The 25,117-nt window shown below is 41.0% G+C and overlaps 1 protein-coding gene across 1 annotated transcript in view; it reads left to right on the top strand.

The window, feature by feature from the left end:
- The first annotated feature begins 1,807 nt into the window (after positions 1-1,807).
- LOC144587040 (uncharacterized) overlaps positions 1,808-25,117 on the top strand; it is a 267,288-nt gene continuing 243,978 nt past the window's right edge. Inside the window, exon 1 of the mRNA XM_078386362.1 lies at positions 1,808-6,553. Coding sequence (XP_078242488.1) covers positions 2,775-6,032 — 3,258 coding nt within the window. The 5' untranslated portion in view covers positions 1,808-2,774 and the 3' untranslated portion in view covers positions 6,033-6,553. The remainder of the gene's footprint in view (positions 6,554-25,117) is intronic.

Below are 25,117 nucleotides of genomic sequence, written 5' to 3'. Positions count from 1 at the left end.
AGTATACCAAGTGAGATTCTACAGTATTTATGATCTGTGTGGTTTTTTTAATACAGTACTTGTGCTTGATCCACTGTGGTGTGCAAATTCTCAAAAACTTAAATAAAAGGTTCCCCAATTCTTTTTTAACTGAGCATGATTTGCAAGATGTAAAAGCTATAATCCATATTTTGATTGTTTTGTTTGCTTTACCAGTTAATTGCAGGAATCAGAAGTTCTATTTCCGTATTTAACCAACTGGGTATTACATTGGTATTTGTATAATTATTGTATTGCACACGTCTGAGCTTCCAAACCATCTGACTTGAGTCATAAGAATAATTTTCCTATATATAGCAATATTTCTTTGATTATTGAAGTTGGAAGAGACTGCTTTGGTGATTATTGCGGTGATTTATTTGTTCGTTCACTTTGAATTCTATATTCATCGTATCAAGCCTGGTAGATTCAGCAATGGTAAAGCTGCTAGAGGAGAATTGTCAATTTGTATCTATATGTGTACTTACATTAATGTATGTATGTATGTATGTATGTATGTATGTATGTATGTATGTATGTATGTATGTATGTATGTATGTATGTATGTATGTGTGTGTGTGTGTGTGTGTGGGTGGGTGGGTGGGTGGGTGGGTGGGTGGATGGATAGATGGATAGATAGATAGATAGATAGATAGATAGATAGATAGATAGATAGATAGATAGATAGATAGATAGATAGATAGATAGATAGATAGATAGATAGATAGATAGATAGATAGATAGATAGATAGATAGATAGAGCTCTGCTGGAACTACACAGTTGTAACAAATTGGGGAAAGTATATTTGCTGTGGATTAGCTAAATAAAACAGAGGCAATTGCACCTGTAACACACAACTGCAGCACTCCCCCCACCCCCCATGTTTTAATATGGCATACTGCCGTTGCCATGGGAGTGTCAGGGGCTGGGTACAATGTCAAATAACAGGAATATTTTGCCCTACACCACCCCCCTTTTGATGGTTAGAAAATCATGTTTATGTGCAGTTTTCAGATGTGTGGTTTTAAACAGAGTTTAAGGGGGAAAGAAAAAGAATTGGTCCTGCAAATGCCTGCAGAGAAAGAAGCAGCTTGGGAGGGAAATGCTCAAAGACATGACGATGGTGGAGGGAGGAACAAGGGGGTAGGAAATGAGGGAAGAGGGAAACGGGCAAGCAGACAAGTGGTGGGGGGAAAGGGACAATCCTTCACTACCTGAAACTGCAGTATATCTGTAAAAATCAGAGCACAAAAGATGGGGTCCTTTTGAACTGTAATATGACTTCATATGTGATATGACAGGAGACACTGTGGACTCATTTCTGTTTTTCCAGAAAGTGCAATTTTGGCTCTTCTGTACATCGGGGGGGGGGGGTTCTTACATAACTATATCATCCTACCTTGCTGCTTGCAATGTTTAGGAAAGGTGCACTCAAGACTGTATCTCCAGTAAGGCCAACTGGAGGCAGCTCATTTCAAACCAAGAGTACAACCAGATATATTGAACCTGGGATCATCAGGATCATTTATTTCAGACATATTCAGAGCCATGAAACACAGCAGTAGGTCCAGGTTGAGGGCATGGGTGGCTAGACAAAAATATTTACTGTCACTATGGCTACGTTGCTGTAGCTTGGGGTCCTGAGGTTATTAGTAAGTGCTGGCAGGCCACCAGTCCTCAGAGTTTGAACAAAAGAACCTAGAGCCTAGGTGTACTGTTCTTCTCCAAATAAGAGCAAAAGATCAGGCTCATGATACGAGGATAAGGCAACCTAGAGGATTCTTATTGCCTGCTGTTACATACAGCACTGATGTTACCTGTCTGTCATGGGTTTGGAGGGAAAGTTCCATCCTATGGGGAGTGGAAGGCGGGACATCAGGAGGAGGGGCTGTACTGTATATATATGTGGAGCGTGTGTGGTGAAGTTCAGGAGACGCTGGGATGTGACAAAGCAGCAGCTGGGAAGAAGAAGCTGGTGTGGGAGTCTGTGTGTCAGACAGGGTACTACTGTGTGTCAGAAGTACCAACCTGATAGGTTCAGGTGTCTGTTGGTTAGCCAGAACTGATAGGTTCAGGGTCTGTGCTTCAAGTAGAGTGTTCTGTGTGAACCAAACTGTGTGTCTGTATGAATGAGAATAAGCCACGTTACTATATCTTATTCACCTGATCATTTTATTTTCCCTGTGTGTTGTTTTAAATAAACCTTATTCTTTTATTTGTTGAAAATCCATCCCTGGTCTGTGTGACTTCTTATAGGGAATGGTTGGTGGCAGCTTAGTTAACGTGTGGCAGATCCCAGTAGGTCTGGGTTTGTCACATTGATTGGTGTCCAGCGTGTGGGATACGACTGGTCCAGTTGTCCAGTGGTCCAGCAAAGCCTTGGCAAGTGTGCCCAGAGCAAGGGGGGTCTAGTCAGGGACAATCTGAGGCGCGTAGGTAATCTTCTAGGTGTACCTCACGGGGAGGTGCGCTAGTGGAAGAACGTGCCAACTGGGGAGACTAGATTAGGGTGCTCTGAGGCAGCCTGTTTTTGGCGGGAAAAAAGCTGAGGCAAAACTGTGAAATAGAAGTGATTTAGCCTGCCTGCTGAGAGGCCCAGCAGAGGGGGGTAGGCTCTAGCTTGCAACTGTTGCAAGTAGTGCTGAAGGACAGCAGCAATCTATAGGGAAAGCTGGTTCTGAGGCAAAAGAAAAAAAAAGTGGTCGTTTTATTTTGAGGCTTGACTTTTTAAAGCAGCTTGTTCTGAGGGGGGATTATGCCCTTGACCCGAAGCCAAATGGCAGAAATGGGTGAAGTGAAAGACCCACAGGTGGACCAAGGTTCTGAGGAGGAATTTGGCTCAGTGCAGGATGAGAGCACGGGAGAGCAGAACCCAGAACTCAGAAAAATGCTCCTAGCCCAACAGCATGAACTGAGGGTGAGGGAAATGGAAATCAGAAGAAAAGAAAGAGCTGAAATCAGTCAGGCAGAGGCAGATGCCAAGAAAAGGGGAATGGACATGAGGATCAAACAGATGGAACTGAAACTCCAAATTAGAATGGTACAATTAGAATTGAAGTTCCTAAATAAGTTTATTAACAATTTATCAGTGGAAGAAATGTCAAAGAAAGAAAAGTATGAGGCTCAGGCCAGACAAAGTGAGCAAGATCTTGAAAAATATAATCAGCAAAAAGACATTAAATTAAAAGAAATCAGAGATAAGACTGAAGAAAAAGTGAAAGAGATAAAAGCTAGGGCTGAGGAAGAAATTTTACAGATCAGGGCTGAATTTGAGGCTAAGCAAAAGGAGCTAGAAAAGAAACCAAAAGAAGGCACACAGGTTAAGGCACAACAAAACCTGAATTATTCTGAAGAAAACATGAGGGAAACATGGGACCCTAAGTACTCCAAAGGGTTAGTTCAGAGCCCGCCAAAAATGGGTGGCCATTTTGTTGATAAAACTTCTGGGCAGAGCCAGTCCAGGAACCAGATTTTGGAGGGAAAACCAAAACAAGATGAGAAAGACTCAAAATACACCAGAAAGTGTTATTTCTGTCAGGGAAAGGGCCATCTAATCTCAGAGTGTGAGAAATTAAAGCAGCTAAAAGGAATTGTGCCTCAGGATTCGAGTGGAACCAAGCCAAAAGCTGTGTTCTGTGTCCAGAAGGAGCAAGGCTCATTGTCACTGAGGGAGCCTGTTGCCATGGCTACTCAATCTGGAACAGCTACATCTGCTGATCAGGCTGAGGAAAATGGTCCTCTTGTAGAGGTCAGGCGCTGCCTGCTGGTGAGAACAGATTCTCAGTTGTTTGAGACAGCAGGGGTGGACGTAGGAATACTTGGCCATCAGTATCGGGGGCTACGGGACACTTGTTCCCAGGTGACCCTGTGCCATCCAGATATTATTCCTAGGGAGTATGTAATCCCAAATGAGAGCATGAAGGTGGCAGGGATTGAGGGGCAGGTGATCTCTCTGCCAGTCGCGGAGGTACCTGTCAACTTTCAAGGCTGGAGGGGAGTTTGGCGGCTAGCAATTTCATCGACTCTGCCAGCAGCCGTGCTCGTGGGAAATGACCTGGCTGAACATGTGAAAAGGGTGCTAGTGATTACACGTTCACAAGCCACCACGGGGACAGTTCAGGGGGGTAATGATGAGCCAGAGACGGAAGCAGAGGGGAGTTCAGAAGCTGTGGTGGAAACCTTAACCACAGACAGCAGATTTGGCCAGGAGCAAAAGGCAGACGCCACTCTCCAGAAGTGTTTTGAACAGGTGACTGACGCCCAGCTAACACCTGAAACCCCAGTGAGATTTCTGGAGAAAAAGGGGATTTTATATAGAGAGACCCTGAGGAATATCTCAAAAGGGGGAGATGGGATCAGAAGTCAGCTGGTGGTACCTGAAAAGTATCGCCCCATGATCTTACAAAGGGGGCACTCTGACATGTTTGCTGCACACTTAGGGGTGAACAAAACACAGCAGAGAATCACACAGAATTTCTACTGGCCTGACATAGGAAAACAGATCAGGGAGTTCTGTAAACAATGTGATGTGTGTCAAAGGCAGGGGAATAGCCGCGACAGGACCAAAGCAAAGTTGTGCCCTTTGCCTGTGATTGACACTCCGTTCAAATGCATAGGGGTGGATATTGTGGGACCTTTGCCCAAGGCCACAAAGAGGGGGAACAGGTTCATTCTCACCATTGTGGACCATGCCACGAGGTACCCTGAAGCCATACCCTTGACTAACATTGAAACTAACACAGTGGCAGATGCCTTGGTGGGGTATATGTCCAGGATGGGATTTGCCTCAGAAATAATCACAGATTTGGGAGCATCATTTACATCGAAGCTCATGAAACGCTTATGGCAAATCTGTGGAATTAAGCACAAGGAAACCACTGCCTATCATCCTGAAAGTAATGGGTTAACTGAGAAGTTCAATGGGACTCTAATGCGCATGATTAGGGCTTACTTGGCAGAGAATCCAAACAATTGGGACCAGAAGCTGCAATCCCTTTTGTTTGCTTATCGATCAGTGCCACAAGCCAGTACCGGGTTCAGTCCGTTTGAACTTTTATTTGGGAGAAGGGTGAAAGGGCCCCTTGATTTGATCAAACAAAATTGGGAGCAGATCACCCAGGATGACCCACAGGACGTTGTGACATACATAGACACCTTGATGAATGACCTAAAGAAAAACCTAGAGCTAGCAGCAGAGACCCTGCAAGCTCAAAAGGTCAGAAAGAAAGCTTGGGATGACCAGGAAGGCAGGGAGAGGCACTTTAATCCAGGGGAGGGAGTGCTTTGGCCTAGGCTCTGCAAAGAGAACAAACTGCAGCTGGGTATCCCAGAAACAAAATATTTGGGTCACATGGTAGGGGGAGGAGTGATAAAACCCCTGGAGGCCAAAATAGAAGCTGTTCGTGATTGGCCCAGACCCAACACCAAGAAAAAAGTCAAATCATTTCTTGGGTTGGTGGGCTACTACAGAAAGTTCATCCCGAGGTTTAGCAAGATTGCGGCTCCGCTGACCAATCTGACGAGGAAGAAGGCTGATGACCGCATCCCGTGGACCAGCGACTGTGAGGAGGCGTTCCAGAGGTTGAAGCAGGCGCTCATCAACTATCCAGTGCTGCGTGCTCCAGACTTCGACCGGGAGTTCATCATCTACACCGATGCGTCTAACAGCGGGGTAGGAGCAGTTCTGTGCCAGGAGGATGAGAATGGTGACCAGCATCCAGTGTCCTACCTGAGTAGGAAACTTCAAAAAGGTGAGAGACATTTGGCAACCATGGAGAAGGAGTGTTTGGCCATAGTCTACGCGATCCAGAAGGCCAAGCCTTACATCTGGGGAAGACATTTTGTTCTGTGCACTGACCATTCACCACTGCAATGGTTAAAGACAATGAAAACCCACAATAGCAAACTTATGAGGTGGGCTTTAAACCTACAGGACTATGACTTTGAAGTGAAGGTGGTCAGAGGGTCAGTGAACTGTGTTGCTGACGCCTTGTCAAGAAGACCTGAAGAATGAAGACGGCGAAAGAAACATGGACTATGTATATATATTGATGACAAAAAGTTAAATGTACCTGTTTTTTGAATTTGGTTTGTATGAATAAAGGTAAATTGATGTAATGTATATGGTAAATGTTTAAATGCCTAATTGCTATGGTTAACTTAGAATATAAGTATAAGTAAGTATGATATGGTATGTATAACTATTGTTGTGTGTTTTATCCAGGTTGTTTTTTGGGAAAAAGCACCTTAGCTTTCCCCCTACAAAACAACTTATAAAGAGGGGAGGTGTTACATACAGCACTGATGTTACCTGTCTGTCATGGGTTTGGAGGGAAAGTTCCATCCTATGGGGAGTGGAAGGCGGGACATCAGGAGGAGGGGCTGTACTGTATATATATGTGGAGCGTGTGTGGTGAAGTTCAGGAGACGCTGGGATGTGACAAAGCAGCAGCTGGGAAGAAGAAGCTGGTGTGGGAGTCTGTGTGTCAGACAGGGTACTACTGTGTGTCAGAAGTACCAACCTGATAGGTTCAGGTGTCTGTTGGTTAGCCAGAACTGATAGGTTCAGGGTCTGTGCTTCAAGTAGAGTGTTCTGTGTGAACCAAACTGTGTGTCTGTATGAATGAGAATAAGCCACGTTACTATATCTTATTCACCTGATCATTTTATTTTCCCTGTGTGTTGTTTTAAATAAACCTTATTCTTTTATTTGTTGAAAATCCATCCCTGGTCTGTGTGACTTCTTATAGGGAATGGTTGGTGGCAGCTTAGTTAACGTGTGGCAGATCCCAGTAGGTCTGGGTTTGTCACACCTGCAATTTCTTGGGACTGTTATTCCACACCCCTGTTCCACTCTGGCACAGACACCCAGTTGCATGTCGCCTGTGGCAGCTGAGCAGAATTGTCTCTAGCCACATACAGTGAGCTCTCTGAGATGGAATCCAGAAGGTCAGTGAGTGAGAGAGCCTTGTGAATCGTGACTGGGAAAGAGGTGCCTATCAGAGTCTGAATGGTCATGGAGTAGTGGCAGCCAGGTTTGTGGCTGATAGCAAAAAAAAAAAAAAAAAAAAAGAGTAAAAGAAATAGTGAAGCTTTGGAGAGAGGGGAGGGTTCTGAGGTTTACTTGCTTTTCAGGTCTCATTGTCCATTGCCTGCATGAATGAATCTTTATTGGTCAGACCAGTAAAACAATCAGGGCTAAATCCAGGCAAGCTCTTTGTGTTAATCCCTTTAATATATTTGTCAGGTGATTTGTTGTTACTTAGTGTTTAGTCATGTCTGACTCTTTGTGACCCCGTGGACCAAAGCATGCCAGGCCCTCCTGTCTTCCACTGCCTCCCGGAGTTGGGTCAAATTCATGTTGGTAGCTCCGATGATACTGTCCAACAACCATCTCATCCTCTGTTGCCCCCTTCTCCTATTGCCTTCACTCTTTCCCAATATCATGGTCTTTTCCACGGAGTCTTCTCTTCTCATGAGATGGCCAAAGTATTGGAGCCTCAGCTTCAGGATCTGTCTTTCCAGTGAGCACTCAGGGTTGATTTCCTTTGGATAGGTTTGTTCTCCTTGCAGTCCAGGGGACTCTCAAGAGCCTCCTCCAACACCACAATTCAAAAGCATCAATTCTTTGGTGGTCAGCTTTCTTTATGGTCCAGCTCTCACTTCCGTACATCACTACAGGGAAAACCATAGCTTTGACTATTCGGACTTTTGTTGGCAAGGTGATGTCTCTGCTTTTTAAGATGCTATTGAGGTTTGTCATCGCTTTCCTCCCAAGAAGCAGGGATCTTTTAATTTCAGGGCTGCTGTCACCATCTGCAGTGATCATGGAGCCCAAGAAAGTGCCTCCATATCTTCCCCTTTTATTTGTCAAGAGGTGATGGGACCAGTGGTCGTGATATTAGGGTTTTTTGATGTTGAGCTTCAGACCATTTTTGCACTATCCTCTTTCAACCTTATTAAGAGCTTCTTTAATTCCTCCTCACTTTCTGCCATCAGAGTGGTATCATCTACATATCGGAGGTTGTTGATATTTCTTCCGGCAATCTTAATTCCGGTTTGGGATTCATCCAGTCCAGCCTTTTGCGTGATGTATTCTGCATAGAATTTAAATAAGCAGGGGGACAATATACAGCCTTGTTGTACTCCTTTCTCAATTTTGAACCAATCAGTGTTTCCATATCCAGTTCTAACTATTGCTTCCTGTCCCATATAGGTTTCTCAGGAGGTAGATAAGGTGATCAGGCACTCCCATTTCTTTAAGGACTTGCCATAGTTTGCTGTCGTCCACACAGTCAAAGGCTTTTGCATAGTCAATGAAGCAGATGTTTTTCTGGAACTCTCTGGGTTTCTCCATAATCCAGCGCATATTAGCAATTTGGTCTCTAGTTCTTCTGCCCCTTCGAAATTCAGCTTGTACTTCTGGGAGGTGATAAGGCCCCACAAAAGCAGGTGGGCCACTGTATTTCTGCTCCGTTGCAGATGTAGGTGGGTAAACAGGCATGCAGGAAAAGAAGGATGCTCCTTCTCCTCCAGTAAGTCCAGAAAAACTATTGTTCTAATAGCACCATGGTGCTCCGTTGTGGATACTTACAGTAGTAGTAGTAGCAGCTCCTTGGAGTATTAGAGGACTGAGATTGTGAAATTGGCATCACTCACTCAATTACTTAAGCCCTATGCAGTCATTATTTTACCCAGCATCATCAACACAGACAGAAAGAAAGCTAACATGTCCTCACTCATCATTTTCTCTATGAAAGTAGTGAAGAATTTGAAGAGAGGTTTCTGCCCATGTACTGGCTCTACACATGAGCAAAAAGGCTGCAAAGTGTGTGTTCTTATTACAGTACATATGGAACCTCTTCCTGTCAAACTCATCTCTCCTCCCATGGACAAAGTGAGGAGAAAGGATGAGGGGGCTAACTGTTCTTTCCTATCTGGGTTGATAATGCCAGATATGGTAATGACTGAATAGGGCTACATACATTATATCCAGGCTACATTCTAAGATGAAGTGTTCTCACTGTGGCTTCCCATTATACATTCCTATTATAGAATCAACACAGGTTTACATTCATACCATCTTCTAAAAAGACAACCAGTATTTGAGAACATTCTGAAGTTTAGTTTGACATCCAGTACTTCAGCTTTCTGTGCCTGAAAATCCTGTTGCATAGTTATGAGCAAAAGGTGTAACTTTTAGATGTGGGTTATCAGAAGTTAAGAAATCTCTGTAGACACTACCTGTTGCATTCTGTGTTGTGCAACTCAATGTGCAAACGATAATGCCAACATATTTCTTAATTTGCTGTACATCCCAAAATTACATTGTTTGCACAACTGCACAAGAGAAACGTAACCTATATATCCAAACAGTAGGTTTTTTTAAAATAATGAAGTAGATTTTCCCCCTCTTTTCTAGAAGGAGAGGATTACATTCTATTATTTGAAATATTTTACTTCACTGACAAGAAATACATTTTTCTTTACTGTATAAGATATAACCTGGAACACTCCAGGCATAGTAAATATGTATGTTTTAGAACAGGAAGAAAGAAAAAATCAATGCCAGCCAGAATATTTACAATATGCACTGTTTAAAGAAAATGTGTGTTTGATCTTTGGCAAGTTCTCTGACTTTGAACTGACACTAGACAAATGATTATGGAGACAAGATCTCTGAATACCTTACTCCCCCATTCTGGAGCGCCTGCATTTGGCTGTACTGCCAACATTCCTGACCCTGCATGATCCTTGGCCCCTCACATGCAACAAAAAGGTCAATTATTTTTGGTATATGAAGACAGGAGGGAAGAAGAAGGTTTTTCATCCATGTAGCCTCAAATTAATTTAACACATATTGTAATGGGCTCTAAAATAACTGCATTTTAACTAGGGAGTTCATTAAACATTTTCACAAAAGCATTACCATCATTTTGCTTAGTCAGATGTTTCCTCAAAGGGGATTTCATTCATTTTAACTGCAGAACGTAGATGATGAATAAAGCAATTTAGGGTTTTTTTTATTATTTACATTTCACCACTGATCATACTTGGTGAACAAAAAGTCAGCAAAGAACAATGACATTGTCAGTGTACATTTATTACTTACAAGTGTTCTTTTTGTTTAAAAATGTGTTAGGGCATCTTCAGAGTCAGGTAAAAGCTCTAGATTACAGGAATAATAAGGGATCAATAACCTGAACAATGCCCACTGCTGAGATTATGAGAAAGTTTTGCTTCTGTATGATCTGTATGCTTTCTCTGATAAACTGCCTCTTTACAAATATAAGCTGATTTCAGGCCTGGTATCTGGACAGAAACAGTGTTTGTCACCTTAGGACATCGGTGGCCCAGGTAGTTACATCCCTATTCCTCAACACCCTGACCACTATAACTTTAGAAGCATATTTTAAAAATTTTTGGCTACTAGAAGGTGCAAAGGGGCTTTTTCAGTTTGAAAAAAAATCAACCAAAACCCACAGTTTCTGAAAGAATATTTTGGGGGAAGAGTGGTCACAGCAGCAGTACCATATTGGTGTTTTTAGATCTCTCAAATGCTTGTATGACTATTAAGTGTTGTACTCTTTTGGACCAATTGTCAGGGATGATTTTAGAGGGCATGATATTATTGCCCATTTTTGCCAGGGTACTACACGTGACTTACTTCAGCACCATGGATCTTGTTTCAATTCAGCTACCCATGGACATCCCATTTAGACTACTATATCACCTTTTATGCATCTTTAAAGAAAGATGCCTGCAAAGATACAGTGGTGCCTTGCTTAGCGACGTTAATCCGTGCAGGAAAAACGTTGCTAAGCGATTTCATCCGCTAAACGGAATGAAAAAGCCCATAGAAATGCATTAAAACGCCATTAATGCGTTCCTATAGGCTTCAAAACTAACCTTAAGCAAAAATCCTCCATAGGGGTGGCCATTTTCGGTGCCTCTAAAGCGAGGACACACAGTGGGCAGCCATTTTGTTTACCCGGCGGCCATTTTGAAACCACCAATCAGCTGGCCAAAAATGGGGGCTTTGCGATGATCGCTTCCCTGCAAATTTTCCCCATAGGGACCATCGCTAAGCGATTGCTTTTGCAATCGTTTAAACTCCATCGCTAAGCGATTTCGTCACTCAACGGAGCGATCGCTAAGTGAGGCACCACTGTAGTTTGAAAACTTCAGACTATACAAAATACAGCCACCCAAATATTGGGGGAGAGTAGGTGGTCCCAACATACGGCACTTACATTGGAACAGTCGCAGTGACTACTTCTGCACTTCCAGGCTTAGATGGTGTCTCTGGGCCACATTCAGGTGGTAGTTTTAGCAGCACTGAGATCTTTAATTATTAAAACCAACACTTGAAATGCGCCCACCATTTAAATGGGACCAGGAAATGGACAGGAGGCCATTGCAATCAATATAATGTAAGCATCACATCTTCTGACCACCTAACTTCCACCAGTATTTGGATGACTAATATAGTAATAATAATAGTAATAGTGTGCCATGAAGTCAATTCTGATTTATGGTGATCCTTTCTAGGGTTTTCTAGGTACAGAATACACAGAAGTGGTTTATCATTCCCTTCTTCTGGGGGCCCCCCTGAGATTGTGCAGCTTGGCTCTTTTGGGGTACACAGTGGGGAACAGAACTCCCATTCTTGGTCTTCACAGCCAGATGCCTCACTCACCGAACTATCCAGCCAACCAGGTATCATTATGCAAAACATGATTTACTGAATATTTCACAAATTAACTCCTAATTAGGGGTGGAGATCCTACTTAATTCACTCTTTGTAAAACAATATGAATTGCTGTTTTCTTTCAGTTTCTCTGAATTTTGCAATGCCACTCCCCAATCAAAAAGTTCTTCCAAAATGTATATATTAGGGGATAGGATGCACATAATTGTTCATATTGGTAAAAAATAAGGTACAGAAATTCACTGCACTCGTGAAAATTAATTGCAGTAATCAATATATTAGACAAAAGTGGATAAAGGGCATATATTAGGAGATATGTGCATGAAAATTAGCATGAATTTTCATAGCAGTTTTTTAAAAAGATATCAAATTGATGTAAAACAGGACAAAACAAACTTATGATCAGAAACTGATACAAATAAAAATTGTGAGACATCAATGTGTGCTCCGAGCCCTATTTTACTACTTTAGTAAGTTTCATTCTTGTCTGTACTATTCCCATACTGCACTTAAAAGTGAATCTCATGAGAGAAGCTGCTAACAATGCAGAGAAAAAGCTCTTGTTGTTGACTAGGTCCGAAGAGAACCTTAATGCTGTTTCCCAAGGGTGTTCTCTCACTGTGAAGCAATTATAAATATGGAGAGAGTACTCAGCTAGAGAATAGATTGTGTTAACAGGGAAATAAGCTGGAAAAAAAAACTCAGTAAATTGAGAGAAAGAGGTACAAAATGTTCCTTTAACTGTTTCTATGAAACATATTCCTCTGCATTGGGAGCTATCAGTGGGTGGAACAGGAAATCATGCGAGCTCCAGTGAACTTGGACAAGTGGATGAGAATTTAAAACTTTGGGAAATTTGGATAAAGAATAATGTCAGATGAATATTAGACAGTTGGAAGTTCCATGGGTCCAGAGTTAGGACTACATCTTATCTGCAAGTGAAAATGCAGAGGCAGTACTTCTAATACTCTCAGAAGTCCATCAATGCTCCTATTGTCATTTGCCTCAAAAGACTTTGCTCCACCAGTCCAGAGGTTGTTGCCCTTTTCACATGCTGTAACTTACTGCTATGTTATTTTTTTTTCCATATTGCATACTTTGAACCACCCAGAGTGGCCTGGGTTGCCAGATGGGTGGTATAGAAATTAAATGAATACATAAATGAAAATAGAACAACAAACAAAATCATCAAGATGTATCCATGTTAGTCTGTGCTAGCGTATCAAACCAAGACCAAAAGAAAACCAAAAAATTAAGATGACAAAAATATTGTGGCATCTTAAAGACTAATGGCTATATTTTATTCTGAACTTTCCTGGACAAGTCCACTGCCTCAGACACTTCCTGTCTGAGGCAGAGGACTTGTCCAGAAAAGCTTGCATTAAAATATAGCAGTTAGTCTTTAAGGTGCTATTGCGTTTTTCTGATCTTTATTAAAAATCATGAAAAAGCTCCCCCCCCCCCATTTTTCCAGAAACAGCTCAAACCAAAGCAGAATTAAGGCACACTGTGTTCTAAGGGGTAACCTTTCACTTCTTTCTATCACACATGGACAAGAAAAGAGATACTACAGCTAATCATCAAAACTTCCTGAAAGTAAAAGTTGTTTGACAGTGGAATGAAAACACCCCTGACAGAGGGCCATCCAACCTCTCTTTAAATCCCATCCCAAGAAAGATTACTTTATGATGTAATCCTTATAGAGAGGCAGGCTCTTCTCTGCTGAAGTTGTTTTTTTAAAAAAGATTCGATGACTGTCTTCCAGAGATGCTTTCGCTGTAGATTCTTGCATTGGCAGGGGCTGAGCCACAGCTCAGAATGCTACTTCTTGCCAGGTATGTGTTGTGTTACTCATTACTTTAAGGAACCTGGTTGTTGCTGCCTTTGCTTCAGTCACACCCATTTGTGTTATGTATTTTTACTGGCAGGCCAGAAAAATACAGATGCACTCTAGTGGCCAGTTCTGACACAGCACTTTGCAAATATATATTGTTATACTGCTTTTCTTGTAACTACTCATACCTTGCAGTAGGTGGACCGAGAACTCCCAGAAGTACAAGCTGGATTTCAAAGTGGCAGAGGAACGAGAGACCAAATTGCTAACATGTGCTGGATTATGGAGAAAGCCAGAGAGTTCCAGAAAAACATCTATTTCTGCTTCATTGACTACGCAAAAGCCTTTGACTATGTGGACCACAGCAAACTATGGCAAGTCCTTACAGAAATGGGAGTACCTGACCACCTTATCTATCTCCTGAGAAATCTATATGTGAGACAGAGGACGAGATGGTTGGGCAGTGTCATCAAAGCTATGAATCTGACCAAACTCTGGGAAGCAGTGAAAGACAGGAGGGCCTGGTGTGCTCTGGTCCATAGGGTCATGAAGAGTCGGACATGACTTAATGACTAAACAACAACAACAACTCATACCTTGTTTGCCATCCAGGTGTAACTAGTTACAGGCAGCCATATTACTTGTTTAAGAAGACCCATAGCATTACAAAAAAATGTGCATGATCCTTTTAAAAAATTATTAGAGGCCCTTGATAATTAGTGGCCCTAAACTGTGGTTTACTCAGCTGGCGTTGCACAATGGTTTGACCTTGCCACCAGCTTGAGCCACCTTGGCTGGATCTTGTCCTTGAGACCATTCTCAAAGATATTTTCTCCCCACTCTCACTGCATTCCTCAAGGATCCGGATTCCTTTCTGACCACCCACATTAGAATGAGATTACTGACAAGTACAAAAAAGGTGTTCCCTAATGAAGTCGAGCATATGCACTAAGGTCATGTAAGAGGAAGAGTGCCTCAATCTTTGAAGTCATTTGCAATTAGGGGGAGAAGTAATTGAATTGGATTTCTTTGCCATCTCCTCCTTCCATTTCTATCTCTCACACATGGACATTACCTATGACCCCCTATTAAATATTAATAAAATGCAGATTTTAAATATTAAAGCTTTACATTCATGTTAATGAGTACTGTCAATCAGTTGAGGCTAAACAGGTAGCTAATTTCAGAGTTAAGACCAGATGTTCAAAATTATCTTATCTTTGGGGGCTGTAAATCTAGAGGTAAGAAAAAAAATCTTCTTGCCTTTTGGGAAGCTCACAAGAACCAATATTGATGCCAGTTGAGCATTTTCCAAATTACAGCTGTTTTTAAACAGCCATTTCTAAAAGCCATGTTTGTTCAGCAGTGATCTATTAAGAATGCTAATATTGACTTATTAGCTATAGTTCTTTTTCCTTGCTTTAGTAGGAGATGGCAGGTAAGACAAATACGTTACAGATTTGTTAAATGGAAATAATAATGTGAATATTGTTTTTGCCCATATCTATTAGATTGGTTGACAGAAAATAGAGGAGTATATGAGATAAATGCATTTTATTTTCACATTTCTGTGTGGCAGTCCAAACACCAAGATTCAGAAATATTAAGTTTATTTATCAGACTTCATATTTTAGTCATGCCTACAAATGTATTTAAGGCAGGCACGTGCTTTTTTGTGTATCATACCCTGTTCAAGTAGAACTCTAGATAGGTAACGTGTAATAAAGATCACGTATTTTTTATGATTTTGTGTTTTGCTTTTTCAAACAATAAGAGAGTAATTTAACCTGCCTGTGTTGCTAGCAAACAGTCCGTTTGGAGACTGAATATTATATTTCTTGTAGTGAGGGTCCTATGAACAGAATATATAATTTCTATTATGAATACCTGGATGTCCTTGTTGGTTGTGTCATTCCAGAGCTTGGGAAATTTTATTTTTGACTACAATGATCAGAATCATCAAGCCAGCATAGACAGTGGTCATTCAGGGAATTTTAGTACCCAAACAGAATTTTTCCAAGACCCCAAAATAACTTTGGATGATGTTGGAAGATGTATTCATGGAAAAGTAGTATCTAGGCAAGGAATAAATTTCATAGCTTGTGATGGGAGAGCAAAAGGAAGGAAGGAAGGAAGGAAGGAAGGAAGGAAGGAAGGAAGGAAGGAAGGAAGGAAGGAAGGAAACGTGTGAGATCTTTGTGGGTACACTGGAGCAATAATAGTTGGTACTGAATTTCATCTCCCGTCATCCCAAGATCCCAAGTTCATATTTTCTCACTATTTGGACAAATACAGATATGTACAACTACTTTAAAATGTTCAGATACAAAACAAATTGAACAAGCTACAAGCTGGCATGAAGGGAATTTGTTAGAATTTGTAAGACAAATCATTGAGACCAAAGAGATGTGGAAGGAATTTGCACACCCCAAATACTGATCAGATGATGGACATGATCTTAATCCTCGACCTAGATGCTAAAATGAAAATATGGAGGGAAATACATAAGAATCCTACCATGTACTTGGATTCAAATTGCATGTCATTTTAATTGGATACAATTGATTGGAGGATCCATTCTTGATGGCTACTTTGACTATCAGTGTTTTAAACAATATACCTTAAATAGAATCACACAATGGCTGAAATATAGCTGGTGCAAATATGTCACATAAATGGTGATGTCATCACCTGATGACACTACTGATCTGTATTTTAAATAAATTTAAAACTTCTTACCCCTCTCCTTCAGGCTCCAAGGCTCTCTGGGGATCACTTTTGCCCCTGGGGAAAGCTTTGGGAGTCTTTCAAATTGGAAAATTGCTGCTGGATCACCATGTCAAAACCACTGGCGATGATGTGATAGAAATTTTCTGATTTTAAAGGCTCCCCTACCCAAACCCAAGGCTCCCAAAGGCTTCTCCAGGGCAAAAGGGATCACTAGGGAGTCTCAGAACCTGAAGAAGGGATAGGAAGTTTTAAATTTAATTAAGATGAGCATTAATGCCATATAAAATGGATGTGCCAACTAGATTTCAGTCATTCAGTATAACAGGTATCTGAATTTATGCTACTAGTGGACTGAAGACAACACCACCCAGTACAAGGAAAATAAACGTACAGTACTTTTAATTGGGAATATGAAAAAAATAGAAACTTGATTTTGAGAACATCCTATCAGGGAGCTCTCCTGATTTACACATCTTTCTGCTCTTTTCAGTTATAGCTACTCTTTAAATTATACCTAAAGCAGAATCTGAAGTGGAGGTTCTTGCTCAGCTGAATTATCCAAGGCCTTTTAAGGAATTGTAAAAACAGTTTCAATTAAGCATGTGAAATTTCTCATGGGAGATCCACTGCATATCCTTGGGTTGTCACTGACTTAAAGTAGAATTCAACGTTAATTTGGAAGTTCTGCAGGCAAATCTTTGAGGAATTTGCAAGGGGGTGTGGAAAGTGTTTCAATAACAGTAAAATTTCTTAGGTTTTCAGATGACTTTATTTTAACATAGTCTGTACATTGCAGCAGCTTGGTGGATTGGGCCCATTATGTTATATACGTTATAGTCAGAGTATAAAATATAGGGCTTCGGACATACTTGGTTGAAGCCAGAGATGTACATTCCACTAGCAGGAGCCCCCATCAGGCCCCCCCTCCAATTCCATCTTCCTCTACCAACCCCGATGCCATCTCTGTCATTGTTTCAGAGGGTCCCACAGCCCTTCAAACCAGACATGAGAGGAGACCAATTAATGAAGAAGGCCTTTTATATTCAGCTAGCAGGAAAGGTGATTAGACCTTAAAACATTGGTGTGGGGGCTTGTACTGGATCTAATGGAATATCCAATTCTAAAGTGTAGGCAGATGGAGATGTAATTGAGTTCCTATAATGGTTTTTATATGCTAGTGCCATCAGCAGCATCTAGCTAAAGAAAACAACACTTGATCCTACGATCTTTAGTTGATTAACTGATTGATTTGATATATTTAAATCTGCATAGGGGGGCAACCTTCATCTTTAGATAATGTATGCATGGGCCAGAGAAGCTTTTCCATTTACTCTTTGACAGAAGAGCATTCTGCTCTTAGGATAATTCTTGTATTTGCATCTGCATTTTTAAAATAATCACTGATATTAAAAATGCCTTTAATTTTTAATTAAACCAGCTAATTGTTTGAATATTGTGATCCTAATACACACACACACAGACACACATGCTGCTCCTCTTTGAAATTTTCCACTGGATAGACTTTTTTGTATGAACTATATGTCGACACATGCACAGAATGTTGAACTAAGCATGTAAATTCCTTTTCAGCTAATCAAGAGAAGCAATTAAGCACCAGGTCCTTTAAATAGTAGTCTGTCATGAGCCTTCATGTTTCCGTCGCAGTACATATGGCCCAATTGTTTACAGATTAAAAAGGAGGAAAAATGTCTGCTCAGATGTTAGATCAAGATGTTTTCTTCACTTTCAGATGATGGGCCGGCTGCCAACACTTACAATAAGAAATTTAGAAGGTTTATATTACAGCACACAGAAATTCACATGCGTACACATGCACACAAATGCACACACACACAAACACACAAAGCATATATTGTGTTTGGACATTATTGTATGATGGCCCATCAACATCAGGATCGATGGAAAAGAAACTGTTTTTAAGGCATATGTTCAGCCCTATGAAGCAAAAAATGCTCTTGAGGAAAGAGTTCTTTGTGCATTTATGATGGAAGAGTGAAAAAAGGGGGGGGAAGTAAAACTGGTCTTAGGTGTGAATAGGTACCATGACACAAAGACAGAGCCACCTGCCAATGATAACATTTGCCCCACAGCACCGTCTGGCAGCCTGAAGCTCACAAAGTTAAACCAAAATGGATGTTAAATGCATTTCAGCTTGATGTGACAGTACCTCCAAGGCCTCAGCTGTTTCTTGGCATCGCTGACAATTTGAAGTCGCTCCTCTGAACCTACTGAAAATATCGCTGGTTTAATAAATGTGAGTATAGTCACCAAAAGGTAAACTATAGGAAGCTAACATTTCTAAGCACTTATCTGTGTGATAGGGGAAGGAGGAATTGTGCTGATTATGAATATGCATGTGGACTGTTTTATTCTTAGTTCAAATTTGGAATGTCTGGTCAGGGGCTGACTATAAAAAGGATCAGAGGATCCAGCTTCGGTGGCATTAGGCCTCACAGTATCCATTGCTGGAGACTGTGCAATGCAAGTTGCAATTTCACTTTATTTATTTATTTTACTTATTTATTCAGTTTGTATCCCACTCCCATTAGTGTCACAGCACTACTTTGGGTGGGTTGCAACTTGTAAAATAGAAACCAAAAATAAAAATAGAGATATTAAAACCAATAGCATTAACCCTAAAAATCCAGATGGCACTGACTAATCCCAGAGCAGATGGAGGAAAAGAGGGGAGGGAAGAAGAGGAGGGGAAAGAGAGAGAGAGAGAGAGAGGAAAAAAGGGAAGGAAGGTGATCAGCTGGGGTTGGTGTGGAAAGCCTCCCTGAAAACAATGTCTTTTATTGCTTCCTAAAAGTCCACAGGGAGGGAGCTAGGTGGAGCTCCTCTGGAAGCTGGTTCCATAAAGTTGGAGCCACTGCAAAGAAGGCCCTACCTCTTGTAGAGGATTTATGGACCTCCCTTGGGGTGGGCACCCAGAGGAACCTCAACTGAGATGATCTTGTGTGTTGGACACTCACATCCTACCAGTGAGTTTCCAAAAGCCAATGGGTGGGACACTATTTTGAGTGATAATGTGTATTTTATATATTGTGCCGGAGAGGCCTTTGATTTGATGGAGCACTGCTCTTGTTATGTTCTTTTTTAATGACTATTCAAAGTATTACATCCTTTTTAGGAGAAAGGCGGGGTAAAATATTTTAAATAAATAAAATAATAAATAATAGGCACAGCTATAAGGTTGAAGCCATATTCTGAGAAATCACTTCTTTAATTTGTCTCAGCAAAACAAAACAAAACATATCTTGTGGCCTCTTTAAGAGCAGCACATTTATGTTAGTGCACGTTTTCATAATTACCATCTCTATTTGTTGTTGTCATTAAATGCTTCAAGTCATCCCTGATTTACAGTGACCCTATGAATGAGCAATCTCCAAAACACAATCCACATTTACTTACATTTATTTCAATATTAAACTGGTGAAATACTGTTGTTTATTTAAACATGCATAATGGAGATGATGTCATCATCATCATTAACAAACAGCTGCTGAATTTCCTTGGTGATTTGGGAGTACATGCAAATTAGTCACAATGTGTATGAGTCAAGTGCACCCTCAAACCAACTTTAGTTAGTGGTGATTTGTCTCTGATCAACTGTGATTTGCTGTTTCTCCTGCTCCTGCTGCTGTCATCCCCATTGCACACACTGAGTTGTGCAGCAGGGTTTCAGGTAGTGTCTACTACACTGTTGCTAATATTATAAATTCAGTATAAAATAATCTCCATTTATTTACTGTTACATATATTTGCCTCTATCTATCTAGAAGGCTGACTGCCAAAGAACTGATCCTTTTGAATTGTGGTGCTGGAGGAGACTCTTGAGAGTCCCCTGGACTGCAAGGGGAACAAACCTATCCATTCTGAAGGAAATCAACCCTGAGTGCTCACTGGAAGGACAGATCCTGAAGCTGAGGCTCCAATATTTTGACCCTCTCATGAGAAGAGAAGACTCCCTGGAAAAGACCCTGAAGTTGGGAAAGAGTGAAGGCAAGAGGAGAAGGGGACGACAGAGGATAAGATGGTTGGACAGTGTCATCGAAGCTACCAACATGAATCTGACCAAACTCTGTGAAGCAGCGGAAGACAGGAGGGCCTGGTGTGCTCTGGTCCATGGGGTCACGAAGAATCGGACATGACTTAACAACTAAACAACAACAATCTTTATCTATGCCTTTTGATTTATTTTTTTGCCTTTGTTCTCTTCTCCAAGCAGCTCATGGAAGTCTGCCCATTTTTACTCTGACAATAACGGTGTAGTTAGGTGATGCTGATATATAACAACTGACCCAAGGTGACCCAATGAGCTACATGGCTAAATAGCTCTCCCTAGTCCTAGTCCCAAACTTGGGACCATTAAAAAAAATAACAAACCTTGGAAATCCAAATGAAATGCTTCTGGATGAGATTGATGTTTTCCTATTACTTGCCAGAAGCGAAGATAAAACTGTCTCGGATTTGCTTGTAGTAGACAGTAAAAAGGCTGACATGGAGGAATTGGCTTTGCTTTCCCCCAGCCCCTTTCTTTGGGATAGCCATCTTTTGTTCACTAGTTATTTATGGGGATTGGGAAATTTGTTAGGACCAGCTAAAAGACCATCAAAGTATGAAAGCACTCCAGAATTCTTCATTGGATTAGGTTGTATCAGAAGGCAAAGGATGGGGAAGAGATGTGTTATGTGCTGTGAAATTGAAATTGACTTATAATGATCCTAACAGAGCTTTCAAGGTAAGTGAGATATTTAAGGAGTGGCTTTACAAGTTCTATACCACCAGTGAGTGTCCATGGCTGAATTGGGATTTGAATCCAGGTTTCCTGAGCCCTAGTCCATCACTCTATCCACTACATCACACTGGGTAGGGGAAGAAATGGGAAAATGAGATAATTAGAACAGATTTTGTGGGTGTAGTGTCTGTGGTTCAACTCAGGCTCAAGATGAAGGCTACAGACTGGTGTTCAGGCAATCAGATTTCCTGGAGTAGTGCATACAGAGAAAACATATTAAACGAAATACATATTTTTTCATCTTCCAGTGTTTTCCCTCCATGTATACAATTCATTTGAAGCTAGTTCTGAGAAACAGGCATGGGAATCCAAACAGGGGAACCTCATCCTAACAGGGTACACCACAAGTCAATGTAAGGATCTGACATTTTGATTACAATACCAGTAAATACTGCATTGCAAAACTGGGCTCAAAGAAGCCTGATTCAAGTGTCCATAACTCCACATGAAAGAAAGGAGCATGCTAGGCCCACTCTTATGTCACTGGTCTACTCATGGGAAAGGAATTTTTCCTCATAAAAAGCAATGAGTCTTAAGAGACTTTTCTATCCATTCTACCATGAGGGCTCTTCATTTGAGATAAAATCCTGATTTTCCATGTTCCAGCTCACATCGAGGGTTTCCATTTGATGATGAGTCTCTCTTGTTCAGACTCACTGCTTTCATAGGAGGAAAACAATGAGAATGGGCTAGGATTGTTCTTTCCTCACATGTTTAACAAATACAGTTAAAAACAGCTGAAGAGGGCTCCATGATTGTGGAAAGGAGCTTTTCCCCTGTGGAGCAAATGGCTGCCAATGATGGATAGTATATGAAATAATTTTGCCTGACACACATTGGTTTTGTCCACCATAACTATTGGTAATGTGGCCATTAATTAGTACAGGGGTTGGTTCTATCCTTGTAGAAACGTATGAGAAACTACATGCACTCATGATTACAAGGGAGTAGTGCATTGAACGCCAGATCTGTCAAAGCATCAAGCTAGATATACAACGGCAAGTAAATAAAAAGTTCATTCTGTGCAGCAAAATCAGCGTGTTGCCAGTCTTATTGGAGAATTGTTTGCTGCCGCATCATATGCTGTATACAATGGGGCACCCATCTGTTTTTTTCTAAATATAGCCAAGTTTGTTTTGTCTAATTTCACAGCCGCTTGAATATACAAGGTTGCGGCATTTGTCTTGGATTTGATTATTATTGGATAAGTGACTACGTTTAGAAAGGATTGTGGAAAATGTGATGGTGATGGGCCAGAATTGAAAGCAGAACAAATAAATGTTGGAGCGAGACGAGGCAAATAAAACAAAGCATCCTTGTGGATAGTCCTGAAATATAATAACAAATACAGTAATATGCTTTTTAAAAGGAATGGGTGAAATAATGCTAAGTCTGTATTCCAGGGAAGAGTTTTAAAATTTATAATATTTATGGTGGGGTTGACAGACAGATAGGCAGGTAGGTTTGGAGAGAGAGAGAAAGATCCTCATGGACTACACCTTCTTGCACAGCCAACCACTAAAGAGCCAAGCGGGGAGACTCACCATATCATCTCCTTGCGGGAGTGGTCGGTTGAGCCAAAAGGTGGAATAGAGCCAGTCAGGCTACTTCTGCAATTGGCATGATGTCACTGCTGATGGACACATGCACTGCAAGGAGCCCAGTGAGTGGACTGGGCTCATTCTGGGGGGAGAGAATGGACCTCCATGACACCTCTGGTGCCGCACTTCGTATTTGTATCCCCAGGGATACAAATACAAAGCTCCCATCTCTAAATATGACACTCAAACACCTGGAATTTGCCTGTGTTATAGGGAATGGGAAGACCCCAAACTTCAATAGGTATGAATAAGTCAATCTGTTTCTATATGTGTCAGTTTTTTCATACATGATTCCTCTAAATACATATTCACTTTTATAACATACAAATTGTTGTACATAATTTCTCTTAACATATACCTTTTCATATACACTTTTACAGCTTACTACCAAATTTTAAAAAATCATAAAGGTGCACAATCTGAACAGAAAGTATGCCCCAATATTGATACTCTCAGGAAGTGAGAATGAGGTCAGTCTGTTTAAGATGCAGCTCAAATAAATTCTTCCCCATTTCCACAGGTTATAATGAATGTATATAGCTTGGGAGAGAAAACTTCCATCCAGTGCTGCCATGGCCACCTACATAGTATATGTCTATTTAGTATATGTCTGATGTCTAATAAAAATACAGAGGCAGGACAAAGTAGATGGCCTCTTGCATTCTGTCTTAAGAAAGAATTTCCTGATGGTAGGAGCTGTTTGATAGTGGAAGAGATTACTTTGAACGGTGGTGGACTCTTCCCCCCCTTTTTTATATAAAAAAAGAAGGTTAGAGGGTCATCTGACAGGATGCTTTTGTTGTAGATTTCCTGAACCAATAGGGCTTTGGACCAGAAGACCCTTGTGGACCCTCTCCACTTTACACTTCTATGATTCTATGCCTTAAATTACATTGAACATTAATTCAGGGATTCACTAAGAACAACCAGTAAGCATTTGTTTGTGAAAAGGGGATAGAAAAGCCATTGGAATGAACATAAGGGAGGAGATGTGGGGGGGGGGGGCTATATATAAGAAGAGGTTGGAATTAGCCCCATCTCAGCTAGCCTCATTACAGTCTATATTCCAATACAGAAGGGAACCCCTAAGTGTCTCTCTATCACTGCGATCAGAGGCAACTGCATTAAAATGCCTAACTAGAAACCAGTAAATTCAATCATATTATATCATGCATTATTATTAATAAGGTCCATCAGCATACATCATACTGTCCAAAATGCCATAAACAAAAAGACAAGGTCACTGCCCAAAGGGGCTTTGAATCTAATTATATTTCAGGAAAGTGCTAGAGTTAAACAGTGAAGGGAAACATTTGATCTGAAAGGCTGATCTAAAAGGCGGGGAAACATGTTCTTACCCTTTTTTTTCCTGATGCGATCTTAGCTAGGATTCCTTCTGAAATTCATGGCATGTTTGATAAATAGTACTTGGGGTACTTCCGCAATAAGGTCAGCACTGGATGCCTCCTAGAAAAGTTATTAAAGTGGTTTTGTATGAGATGGCATTCCTAGTTCTATCAGTACAGTAACAGTCTTGACAATGGAATTAAACTCTTGACTTGGCTGGCTTATCAGCAAACAAGGGGGTGGCCCAAGGAAGACATTTTTAATACAACAGCTTTTTTCCTTCCTTCCCCCATCCCTCTAAAACCATATTGTTTTCTTTGCAGAAGATTAAGAAACAATGAGGAAGTGATTGATTCTTTGGGAATTTTTCTTAACAAAATTTCTCTTCACAAACAACCCTCTATGGTTTTCTCATTTTTCGTCACTATCCATTTTTCAGTTTCTCGACACACCACAAATGCAGCCCATCATAGGGGCAAAATTAACTCCTCCTCCTTCATTTTCATTTGAATCAAAACAATGGTAGCTCCAAGAGGATGATGACAGAGATCTGGACTGGTTCAGATTTTCCTTCACTCACTGCTCACTTCAAACATGTTGTATGAGAGGTAGGGCTGGTGGTGGGAAAGAGACGTGAGGAGGAAAAGGTAAGTGCGGGGGGGGGGGAGGGATATCCCATACAGAGAGGAAAGAGGAGGGAAGGGGAAAAACTGCAGAAAGGCTAGAGATATTGTGGGTGAAAATGTGAGAATTTGTGAGAGACTGTGTAGAAACATAGCTTTGGAAAAACACTGATTTGGTCTTCTATTCCCAGAATTCCACAGTATCCCATTGGCCATGTTGACCGAGTATTTCTTGGAGTTTTAATCCATGGAAGTTATGCTTCCAAGCTCTGCTAAGATAACTCCATGTTTCAAATTTGACATCTGAATGCATAGTTCACCACTCTTCTCAAAAGTAGCAGCAAAATGTGCAGCATAATTTGGGGCACTGATCTGTGTGGATTTCCTTTGTGCTCTCTGGACATGTTTCCTAACTGCATTCCAGATTTGAG

The sequence above is a fragment of the Pogona vitticeps genome, chromosome 2 (genome assembly GCF_051106095.1).
Source record: "Pogona vitticeps strain Pit_001003342236 chromosome 2, PviZW2.1, whole genome shotgun sequence".
In the NCBI taxonomy this organism is placed as follows: Eukaryota; Metazoa; Chordata; class Lepidosauria; order Squamata; family Agamidae; genus Pogona; species Pogona vitticeps.
This window is presented reverse-complemented; position numbering and strand designations above follow the sequence as displayed.